The sequence below is a fragment of the Mytilus galloprovincialis genome, chromosome 6, assembly GCF_965363235.1.
Source record: "Mytilus galloprovincialis chromosome 6, xbMytGall1.hap1.1, whole genome shotgun sequence".
NCBI lineage: Eukaryota > Metazoa > Mollusca > Bivalvia > Mytilida > Mytilidae > Mytilus > Mytilus galloprovincialis.
The window spans coordinates 48,121,806-48,134,282 of record NC_134843.1 but is presented as its reverse complement, the minus strand read 5'-3'; the positions used below and the strand labels follow the sequence as shown (position 1 = coordinate 48,134,282).

Genomic DNA, 12,477 nt, shown 5'->3' with positions numbered 1-12,477 from the left:
AATTTGCCCATAACACACTAATACCCCACTCGCACTACCATTTTCTATGTTCAGTGGACAGAGAAATTTAGATAAAAAAACTTATTTGGCATTTAAAATTAGAAAGATCATATCATAGAGAACATACTAATGTACTAAGTTTCATGTTGATTGGACTTCAACTTCATCAAAAACTACCTTGACCAAAAACTTTAACCTGAAGCTGGACAGACCGACAGACAAACAAACAAACAGTCGAACAGACCAGAAATCCTTAAGCCCCTCTACTATTGTAGGTGAGGCATAAGAGACGTAGGGTACAGATTAATATAAGCACTTGTTGCTTGTTTCTGAATCCTATTTGTGTATGTGTTTATAATTATACTTGAATTATTCATAATAAAATATTGTTTACACCAAATCCTGGTTAGCATCTTGAACAGTAAATGGACAACAAAGTAAAAACACTTTATCATCACCTCATAAGGAACATTTGTGCCATGTTTGGTTTAATTCCTTTTATTGCACCTAAAAAAAGCTTTGCATGTATTTTCCATATGGTCTTTAAACTAAGTCCCCCTGCAGGAGGCCATCTTGGATGATGGTTCAGCTACAAAGTAATAACACATGATCAGCACCTCATTAGGCACATTCATGCCATGTTTGGTTTCATTCTATTCAGTGATTCTCTTGATGAAAAGATATAAATGAATTTCCCATAGTATCCTATGTTAAACTTACTCCCCCTTTCTGGCAGCCATCTTTGATGACAAATCAGCTATATAGTAACATCACTTGGTCGGCACCTCAAAAGAAAGATTCATACCATGTTTGGTTTCATTCCATTCGTTGCACCTAGAAAAAGCTTTTGAATGTATTTTCCGTAGGGTCTTGAATATGTTAAACTTACTCCCCCTTGCTGGCAGCTATCTTGGATGACAAATAAGCTAGATAGTAACAACACTTGGTCGACACCTCAAAAGAAACACTCATACCATGTTTTGTATCAATCCATTAAGCGGTTTTCTAGAAGAATACATTTGTATATAATTCCTATAGGATATCCTTTGGTAAACTAAGCCTCATAAGGAACATTCATGCCATGTTTGGTTTCATTCCATCCAGTATCTCAAATAGAAGACATTTGTATGCATTTCCCATAGGCTCCTATGTTAAAGTAAAACTAGGTCCCCCACTGGCGGCTATCTTGGATGATGGATCGAATGCAAAGAAACAACACTTGGTAATGTTAGCACCTCATAAGTAACATTCATGTCGTGTTTGGTTCCATTCCATTCAGAGATTCTCAAAATATAAAAAGTTAACAACAACAGATGACAACCATGGACAACGTACAACAGACATCGGATGCCAAGTGATGAGAATAACACTAAACAGTACAGAAAAACTAAGAACAGTTACAAAAGTTAGTTGAAGACACTATGATTTCTTTATCTGTTGCTTATAGGGGCATTAGGTACAATTCAGATAAAAAAATATAAAATATGATTTTCTTTTTGTTTTCTATTCATTTATAATATTTGAATAGTGAAATAACTTTTGGCTATTGAACAATCAGTTAAATCTAATTTTGTTAAAATATAAGCTCAAACTAAACTCTGATATATTTTTGGCTTCAAAGTCAACAATTCAACCTAAATCAATTTCTATATTCATGCGACCTTCAATTTCACCCTTAGAGTACATTTTTTGAAAAGAAAAGAATGTTCATTGTTAACATTGACAAGAGAAACAATGAAGCCATCAGGAAGAACCAGTTCTTTTGTTTGATTCAGGCCACAAAAAAATAATTTTCATTTACAGGTAAAAAGGATGATTTTTGAATAACACTGGGGTTGTACAGTAAGTCATGCTAAGTATATCCTGACTTATTCCTTATTCCTGCTCAATAGGAATTTAATATAAGAGACAGAAAAAAAAATTGCTCACAACATGTTTTAAATGTTTTTTTACCAAAAAGCTCAATAAATAAACTCATCATAGATACCAGGATTAAATTTTTATATTTACGCCAGATGCACGTTTCGTCTACAGAAGACTCATCAGTGACGCTCGAATCAAAAAATGTTTAAAAGGCCAAATAAAGTACAAAGTCGAAGAGCATTGAGGACCAAAAAATTACTAAAAATTTTGTCAAATACAGCTAAGGTAATCTATTCCTGAGGTAGAAAAGCCTTAGTATTTCAAAAATTCAAAGTTTTATTTACAGTTAATTTATAATTATGAACATATCAATGATAACTCAACTCAAAAAGTTTTAATCTTATTTTCACCAAAAAGTATACAGATCATTTGAGGATAAGAAACAACTATGTTTAGTTTGATGAAATTTAGATAAATTGTTCTCAATACAGTGCGACATGTTTACAGACGGACAGGTTACAGACGCCAGACATTTATATACCATAATATTGACAGGCGTATAAAATCTGTAAGAGATTTTGAAGTTTATGAAAATGCAATGGAGAGGCTTAATTCAACTAAGTTTTTGACCATGATCACATGAATCCAGATACAAAATTTCAAAAAGCTAAAAACAAAAAAAGAGCAACAAAAAATTCGGGGCAGAGGAATGAACAAACAGATGGACAGAGGTAATTGCACTATAAACCTGTTTTAGAGCATGAGTAATGTAATTAGTCATTTGTTTGGATGCAAAAATGATGAAACTCAACAGAATCTTTAAAACTGCTTTTTCTTTCAGACTGTTGATAATATTATTTTTATTTTCATAATAGAAAGTCACTTTTTCATCCCTTTAGTCTTTGGTTGCATACCATATCACCTTACTTTAACATATCATAACATTCAAACAAACTAAGGTCTATACCAAAGGAGTTTGTAGATGTGCAGTGGCATGTTATCACAAAAGTTAGATTTATTGGAACACAAATTCATCCTTTAGTAAGTCTTATATATCTGATAGTTTTGTGCTAATTTAAGTCTTTTAAAAATGTATAGATCCTTGACAAGATTATATTGCAATTAAAACTTTAAAAGCAAAATTTATATTGAAAGCAATTATAAGCTCTTTCTACTGTAAACTAAATTAAATTAGTTGAACAATCCATTTAAACCTGAATAAATATTTAAGTCATTGTAACCAATAGTTTTAATGGAAATTTTAGAAAAAGTAATGTTTTATTTTCCTGTGAACCAACATTTAGTATTCTATTTGTTTTTGGAAATTTTATCGCAATATTTTTAGCAAACATTTTTTTCCAGCTTTTTATCCTTATAAATCGATACAATAATCCTTATCCCACTTCTTAAGTACTTCCTGGGAATGTATGGCATTTCTTAGAGATTACATAAAAATCAATTAACATCAATCACAACAATTTGTCTTGTGCAAGCAACGATCTTTGCTCACGAACAGCACGTTTCCTCATTTTCATAAATCGTTTGTATTTTCCATAAAATTCAAAAATTAACTTTTGACTTAAAAGTGCTTTAATTTGTTAAAGGGGATTATGTATTTAAACATAATTAGTCATTAAAATTCCATCCTATCAGAAGTTGAAATAAGGAGAATTTTTTTATAGACCATTTAGACATTTTAAGAGTCGAAGGACCTATGTATTTTTCAACAGGAAATTTAATATTTAATCATAAACAATCTTTATTTCTATATTTCATGCAATAGGTAAATTGTTCATGCAATTGATTTAAAACAAACAACTTGACCAGGCAGTGATTGACTTTGGATTATCCTCTAAACTTTTTGATAATTTAAGCAAAGTCTTTGAAGAAAATCTTACTTATTTAACCCTTTCTTCAATAGATTTAAGTTTCATATATTAGTCAAATTTCCTTTAACATTAATGTATGAAATATATACCACTATAAATCATGCATACATATTTCATTCTGTTACCACTTTTGATTAGATTGTGTGACCGTCTGCTGTCAATTTGGTGTTTGACAGTTGGAGCCATTGCTCAATCGCAGTCAATTTTTCCTAAATTTTTCAAACGTTTTAAGTTGAACATTTAACAAGTATTATATTAGAAAAGATTTGGACTTGTGCATCTGTTGACAATCACACCCTGCTTGGTCTACCACTGATTTTACTCAAACTACCTTTCAATGGATGTTGTTGGTTAATGTCTGTCATACTAATTTTTTATTTAAATAATTGTACTGTTTAAAATCATGCTGTTTATCGTTCTCTCATTTGATTTCACGATGGGAACTTTTAATAGCTAACTTTTCTGTATAGGTTTTCCTTGTTGTTGAAGGCAGTAAGTGGACATAGGCAAATACTACGAAATATTCAAATAACTCCTAAAATAAAGGGGTAAAAAACCTGCAAGCCCTCCTCCCCTTTTTGCACCCGCAAATGGAAAATATACAACTTCTTCTTTAAAATAGTCTTTAAAAAGGCCCTGTAAAATGTAAGATATTAGAAATGACTAGTGGGGGTGAACATTAATAATACAGCAACCATCTCATTGCATTCTTTTAGATCAAGCAGTCAAATAGACTCAATCTTGTATTTTTGATACACTAGCTTCCCTTTTATCAGAATAAAATCAGTTCCGAAAGGACAGTCATAATTTTAAAATAACCATAGGCAGATAATGGGGACCCCTTGGGGCCATGCCTCCTTTTTTTTGGAAAAGATTTGGTTGATTTTATAGGCAATCACTGAAGTATGACTTATACCCCCCATATAAAAAGTTCTGGGTCCACCACTGACAACTGCATAACATTGATTGGTTGATTGATTGATTGGAGTTGAGCACACCTGCCATGTACAGGATCTTTTTTTACTTCATCAAGGGGAGACAAACCTGTCCTGTTTTTAGAATGACATTTTCTTTTAAGTCTCTGGTACTAAAATCTTAAATGTTATGACCTCAGAAGAAGTTGATATTTATTAAGTCATCTTTATAATATTCGAAAATTAGTCTTATCAAACAATTGTAAGCACATTGCATATATAAAAATAAGATATAAACATATACAATCCTTCATGCTTGTTTACATGCTTGCAAAAACAGCTGATGAAAGGAAATGTATCCTATGCAGCATACCCCAAAACGGATTAGGCCGTTAGTTTTCTCGTTTGAATTATTTTACATTGTCTTATCGGGGCCTTTTATAGCTGACTATGCGGTATGAGCTTTGCTCATTGTTGAAGGCCATACGGTGACCTATAGTTGTTAATGTCTGTGTCATTTTGGTCTTTTGTGGATAGTTGTCTCATTGGCAATCATACCACATCTTCTTTTTTATAGATTCAGTTACCAACACATTATTGACCATTCATCAGTCAACTTTGCCTGACCTAGCTAGACTAATTTCTTGAGGAGTGGATACCACAGAGATCATTATAACAATTATGTGAGGAGTCAACTTGTCAGGATACTTTAGACAATTTCATTATGGAATTATCCTTTTCAGGTAGAATTAGTCAATAAAAATCAATCATTCTATCTTCTTTATGGTAATTGACTGTACATATAAGTGGAAGCTTTTATCTAGTATGAACTCAGTTTCATTAATGGGTGAGAAAGAGGGGTCTAACTTCAAATACCACACAAATACTGTTAATCAGTAGATTTTTGGTTATTACTCATAATATTTCTGTACTTAAATTAACTCAGATTATTGAGAGAAATATTGCAATCATTAATATCAAGTTGAATGGTATTTCTTTATAACATTTGCATTCAGTATCATACTTATAGAAAAGGAGATGTGTGGTTTTATGTTTTTTTTTGTTTTTTTTTTCTAAATTAGGAGTCAGGGGCTTGAAGTCTTAAGCTTTTGATCATCCTTTAAATGCTACCTAGTCTAGCTATCAAGTTCTTATCTTTAGTGTTACTAAAGTTTCTAAAGACCATGTATTGCTTATATGATATTATAGGGTCAGATATCAAAACTTATATGCATGAACTGACAGTATATATGATCTATACCATTTGATCGATTGATTGATTGTTGGTTTCTATACCATTTGAAGGTCACTGCACAGTCCATTCTGGAGAGGAATGAAACAAATTCAATAAATAAATGACATATTACCTCAGCAACCATATTTTCTTTTGGTGATAAAATTCCTGATGTTGTTATCTGTAATACAACGGTCATTCCACCAAAACATAACGATAACATTTTAGACATTGGTAACATCACATGACACATAAAAATCAAGAAAAATGTAACAGCCACATCATCCGTAGTCTGCCTCCGACTTGGTATGTGAAAGTAAATATTGGAAATTGCTAATAATAAAATCCAAATTACTACAGATATCCATGTTGAGAATTTTAAGTATATGGAATTTTTTATCACACACAGCAAAATGATAGCAAGAGAAACTTGTCCAACAATTAGTACTGACTGTGAAATCCTATAGTCTTGATTACTGAAACTCTGAAATTAAAAAAAATAATAATATAATGGCTATTAACCTAATTTATGTATATCAAATAATATTCTGATTTCAAATTTTCTTTTACATCTGGAATTTGAAGACTTATAATAATCCTGAAAACACAAATAAGTTTCACATTATATAAACCAAGGATGTGGTGCCTAGTTGTTATATTATAAGGAAGAAAGTGATTTTATCATTTTTTTGGGACAGACATTCACATATCATTTAGGAACAGGAAATTGGTAGATTTTTCATTCAAATTCAAAAGTTTAGTTGTTACTCAATTGGGACTGTACATCTCTGGTAGTGGACTAAAAATCTAATCAAAAGAACTAGATTATAAACTGTTGACACAGAGATATGTCTGGGATGTCAGCATAAATGTTTTAAAAATCCTAACCTGATTCACAGCATTAATTTGCTGCATTATTGCTTAATAATTCAAAGATGCAAGACCATGATCTAGTGGGCAGGACCTCAAAATGGTTAACAACCTTAGATGTACAACAGTAAAGTAACTTTATAGAAAATACAGTTGTCTAGTGTAAGTATAGTTCCAGGGTATTGGAGGTCTATTGATCTAAGTATTATGTATCACTAAAATGTCAACACTCAGAGGTTGTGAGTTTTGAACCCCACAGCTGACAAGTTTTTTTCTCCACTATAAATTAACTAAGTATTTTCAGTTTTCATTCCAAAGGTTATGGTTCTCTGCTGGCACTCCGGCTTCCTCAACTAAAACAAAATGACACCAAGAGCCAAGAGTGATAAAAGTGGTGTTGTAACTACAATCAATCAATTATTACACAATATCCCTACTTTTCAGTAATAATATACAGAGCTTTGCCTCTCTCCTTTCCATATCTATGATTTGGTTTGATATTCTATGACAAAAACTAGTTTGACTTTATTAAGTTCATTTAACTTGTTTACCTCACACGACTACTTTATACACACATGTACTGTAAAACTACCGGTATGCCAACCTACTGTACTGGAAACCATTCATAAAAACAATAGTTTATATGATGTAGACTGGTAAAACATTTTTTTATCACTTTTTTTTATCTGTTGTGTCAAATTACAGTATAAATGTAGGGGATTGTTCCATTACTATTAATGGTTATATGACCTAATTATTGATAGCCTTTATTTCAAAACTTTCAGCTGATATTGATTTAGAATTCATTTCTATTTAACTAAAATAAGTTAAATTAGTAAGAAATTTAACACTCACTATTAGTTAAAGCATTGTATAAACACATTATAATTTGAACTGGAAAGTTTGTCTCTCTCTTGAAATTCAGCATAAAGTATGTCCAGTAAATTGTAATTTTAGAAGAACAAGTCAGCCACAAAAAGTTCATTTCAATGCATTGTTCAAACATGAATATGAATAAAAATAGATGTAGGGCATACAACAAAATGCAAGCAACCCCATAACCAAAATAACATCTAGAGGAAAACATATACTCTTCAAGAATAGACAGATGTATGATGTGCCTTCAAACTAGTTAATCCCTGCTACATTCTGTATGTGCCCATCCCAAGCCAGGAGTCTGTAATTAAGTGGTTGTGGTTTGTTGCTGTGTAACATATTTGATTTTTGTTCATTATTTTGAATATTAATTAGACCGTTAGTTTTCTGGTTTGAATTGCCATATGTCATTTGTGGCCTTTTATTACTTACTATACGGTGGCTTTGTTCACTGTTGACAAGTTAAAATGTGTGTTTTTTGGTTTCGTGTGGAGAGTTGTCTCATTGGCAATCATACCAAATCTTCTTTTTATATGTACACTACATGTATATAATATGTCAAGCTATAAATAATCTAGAGTTTTGCAAATACATCATTTGTTCATTGTTGACAGAAGTACTGTAATAAATCAAATATGTTATTTAAAAAAGTGTAAAAAACTAAAAATAATAAATAAATTGAAAGTTATTAAAAGCTGCCAGGTTGCAATGACAAAATAATCAATGCACCATCATTGTCTATGTTCAGAGAACTGTGAAATTGGGATAAAAACTCTTATTTCCATCAAAATTTGAAAGATCATATATAGGGAACAAGTGTACTAAATTGCAAGTTGATTAGACTTTAACTTCTTCAAACACTACCTTGACCCAAAACCTTAACCAAAAACTTTAAAATGAAGCGTCTCAGACAGACGGACTGACAAAGAATGAACAAACAAACAGACAGACAAAGGAATGGACCCACAGACTAAAAAAAAATAATGCCCCTAAGTGGGAAACAAAACTAAGTGATAAATGAATTAAAAATTCATTGGAAAACTATAAACTTAAGGAGAAAGTGAAAAAAAGTTGAGGAGTTTGATCTTTTTTTTTATCTTTAAAACAAGAAATGGAAATCAATTTTGAAGTTCACATATCCTGAATCCTTCATCCGTTTTATTTTTTTTTTCCCCCCCAATATCCTGCCTGGACTATTGACAAACCTTCTAAATTATAAATACTTTTAAGCACAGTTTGTTTATCATATATACTATAATAGCTACTAACTTTTTACAGTTTCTACTTCCTGCTTGTAACTTGTAAACAATCATATTCAGTTGAAAAGAAATATATATCTGTCATTGTTTTTGTTGCATGTTTAAAAAATTAACATATACATGTATCATAACCTAGTCAGCTGAAGGGAAGTATGAAATTATTTTTTTTTGTGTTTTGCTTTATAAATGTTTTAAATTGTTAGATGTAATGTGGTCGGAGTGACATCAAATGATTAGACAGAGTTGACAAGATTTAATCATTGAATGTTCAATGAAATTTTGTTCTGACCAGTAAATAATAATTATTTGCTGCACAAAATGTCCAATAAACCATTTAACTTAGTGCCTTTACAATTTCTGCAAGGTTTGACAACTAGTAGTCTAGTACCATACAAGAATTGTTAATGACTAGAAAATGAGACAAGAGTAAGAAATAAGAATTTTTTAGCACACAACAATCAGACTTTATGACATTTAGAAATTTTATTTATCTAGAACTTATTATTTCAAATAAAAGCTGCCATGTATCAAAAAAATGCATTGATAATAATGTTCCAATATATTAAAGATGCTGATGAACAAAAACACAGGAAGGCATATATAAAAGTTTTGAATTGTTTTCCATATAGGCTTCTTAAGTTCTAATCCGAGCAAACAACTTTTCCCTTCAAAGTGACACCAATATTATTAATATGAACTTCCTTTTTCCACAACTATTTGTGCTTAATACCATATACAACCATATTCATATCTAATGTCAAGGGAAAAACAAAGCTTTATGTCCTTCTAAATATTTGTTTTATAAAACTGGAATTAGACATACTTTAAATGAAAAGATAACAATGCAAATTTTTCAAGTACAACCAGGGTTCGTCTTTTATCATAAAATGAAAGGGACTTATATCAAACAAAATAAAATTAAACAATCAATATTTTAAATGAATAACTCAAATTTCTAATTCACTCTTCCGTTTCTGTTGAAACTTTACAATGAAGAATATCGTCATGCTCATAACACTTGATAATTCATGCACATTTTTTTTATCAAAACCCACAGGGTAAAAGACTACAGGGTACTATCTTCTTTCTTAAGGACCCAACCTTCCATAATATAAAAGAATAGAAAAATTTATCTGATACGTTTTTTTAAAGGATTTAACTTTTTCTATGATTTCATGTTATACTCACAATTTTTCACATATTTGACCATTCAAAATACAGAGAAGATACTTAGGTTTGTACTACCATGCTAAGTCTTTGTGGATTCAGTTTTAAATAGTTGAAACTCACATCACATTTTTCAGCACAACTAACCAGCCACAAACTCACCTGTACATTGGCTATGTGGTAGATCACAGTTCCAAGTAGTATGGCTACAACTAAACCAATATATCCAACCACTAAGGGCCTCTGGATCTGTATGATATAGCTCTGGTAAATTGGCTCAATCTGTAGCACCTCAAACTTTTTCTGTAAAATCAAAGATTAAATTATCTCTAAATTAGTTACCAATGAAAACAAAATTGTGTATTTCATATAATTACAAAATCAAACTATGGGAAAAAAGGTTTCTTTATAAATTGATAGTAAAGTTTATATAGTCTTTTCCAAAGTTTTTACTTTTTATTTTGATATCATGATTTATATCATTTATCTAATGCTTAACTATTTTATCATTAAAATTTTCTTTAAATAAAACATGTGAATAGACAATAACATCTATATTTAAAAACAATGGTTGCATTCACTGAGAAAAGTTCTAAAATGAAAAAAAAATATATTTACTATACTATATATAAAAATATTAATTTTCGCGAACCATTTAGGTCACGGAAATTCCAAAATATGGCATCAGTAAGGAGAGTTGTGCAAATAATGTAAATACACAGAACCCCGTCCAAACTTTCTTTAGCTAATAGTATTCATCATTTTCTATTTTATATGTACTAACAACATTCCATTTTTCTATAATTTCGATTAAAAAATTCCAAAATCTGAGTTAAAATAGGTCGAATGCCCCAAATAAACATTTTTACCATTATAAAATGTTTAAAAAATTTCCTTCATCGAAATCACTTGAATCACATCAATTTCAGACAGTTCTCTCCAATAATTTGATCTTATCCTTTTAATTTATAAATATGATACAACAAATGTTATGGAAAATAAGTACTTAAACCAACTGCTATAATCATTATTATTCTAAATCATTAATTCACACTGCAATAAATGTTTAATAGGAACTAAATTGATATTGAAGTAAAAAGAGTACTTTTAAAAGTATCAAAATAAACACCCTACTAGCCATTTTTATCTTTATTCAATTTCAAGATATCTTATAATGTACAACATATATCTTATAATATAAATAAGATATCTGTTTTAATTTGAGGTAAATAAGTTATTTATAAAAATGAAGATGTGGTAAGATTGCAAATGAGACAACTCTTCACAAGAGACAAAATGAATAAGAAATTAACAACTAAAGGTTACTGTACAGCCTTCAACAATGAGCAAAGCCCATACCACATAGTCAGCTATAAAAAGCCTTTAAATGACAAATGTCACAAGACAATTCAAACAAAATTTCAAAGACCCCTGATTTATGTACAAAATAAGGAAACGAAAAACAAATATGTAACATTATACTGTTACATAGTAACAAATAACATGTCTACCAAAACTTTCATCACAGGATGAGAAACACTGCAGGAGGCATGAGAAAAAGGTTACCATATTCAATATAGTCAAACATTAAATAATTGATTATTCAGTTCAGCTAACAATAATTTTGCAAATTTATAGCTAAAACATAAACATCAGGACAATATGGACATCAGCTGTAAGAGTAAAACATTTTATAGAATAAAAACCCTCTACTTTTAAGAAGCAGAGTAGACTTAACATGTTATTAAACCCTAAAGCAGGCAGACTGACAGAAAGAAAGAAAGACAGACAGAGACAGAAAGACACAAAGATTGCATGAGATGAAAGAACACGGATAAACAAATATTTTTATATTGGAAGCTTGCAAAATTTCAAAGGAGTAGGCCCAGGAGGGCCCTTTTTTGGCCCCAAAATATAGCGTTTTTAAAAATTTGTTGAAAAGTAAAGTTTAAGCTTTTTGTTGAAAAGTAGAATACTTTTGCTCCATAAGTAAGGGTTGTTTTTTTACTATGCAATACACATGCATCAGATACCCATTCATGCCATATTACTGAATCTTTATAATTTTAGCATTTGTGCCAACTTTAAGACAGGTTTTTGTCTACAAGGGAAGTGGACCCATTTGTTTTCAGTCTTAATATCAAAATAAATGTTGTATTTGATGATTATACATAACATATATAAGGTTGATATTGAACATGAAAGTGGCCACTTATATTTTAGACAAAAAACATCTAAATAATGATGTTTTATGGCATATTTGATTGATTTTTCATATTTAAGCTTGAATTTGAGTGTCTATAATGACCATATCAGTTCAAATATTTTATAGAAACTAATTGAATCAACTGAAGTAGACATGTAAGTGTTTAAAAAATGCCCCAAATCTTTCATCTGAAAAATGT

General features: G+C 30.4%; 1 protein-coding gene across 5 annotated transcripts in view; it reads right to left on the bottom strand.

The window, feature by feature from the left end:
• Positions 1 to 12,477, bottom strand: part of LOC143079742 (adenylate cyclase type 2-like) — a 69,667-nt gene that overhangs the window by 36,672 nt on the left and 20,518 nt on the right. For all 5 annotated transcript variants that reach the window (XM_076255293.1, XM_076255296.1, XM_076255294.1 and 2 more), the window contains exons 2-3: positions 10,235 to 10,375; positions 6,034 to 6,384 (exon numbers count right to left, since the gene is read on the bottom strand). In XM_076255293.1, coding sequence (XP_076111408.1) covers positions 6,034 to 6,384; positions 10,235 to 10,375 — 492 coding nt within the window. The remainder of the gene's footprint in view (positions 1 to 6,033; positions 6,385 to 10,234; positions 10,376 to 12,477) is intronic.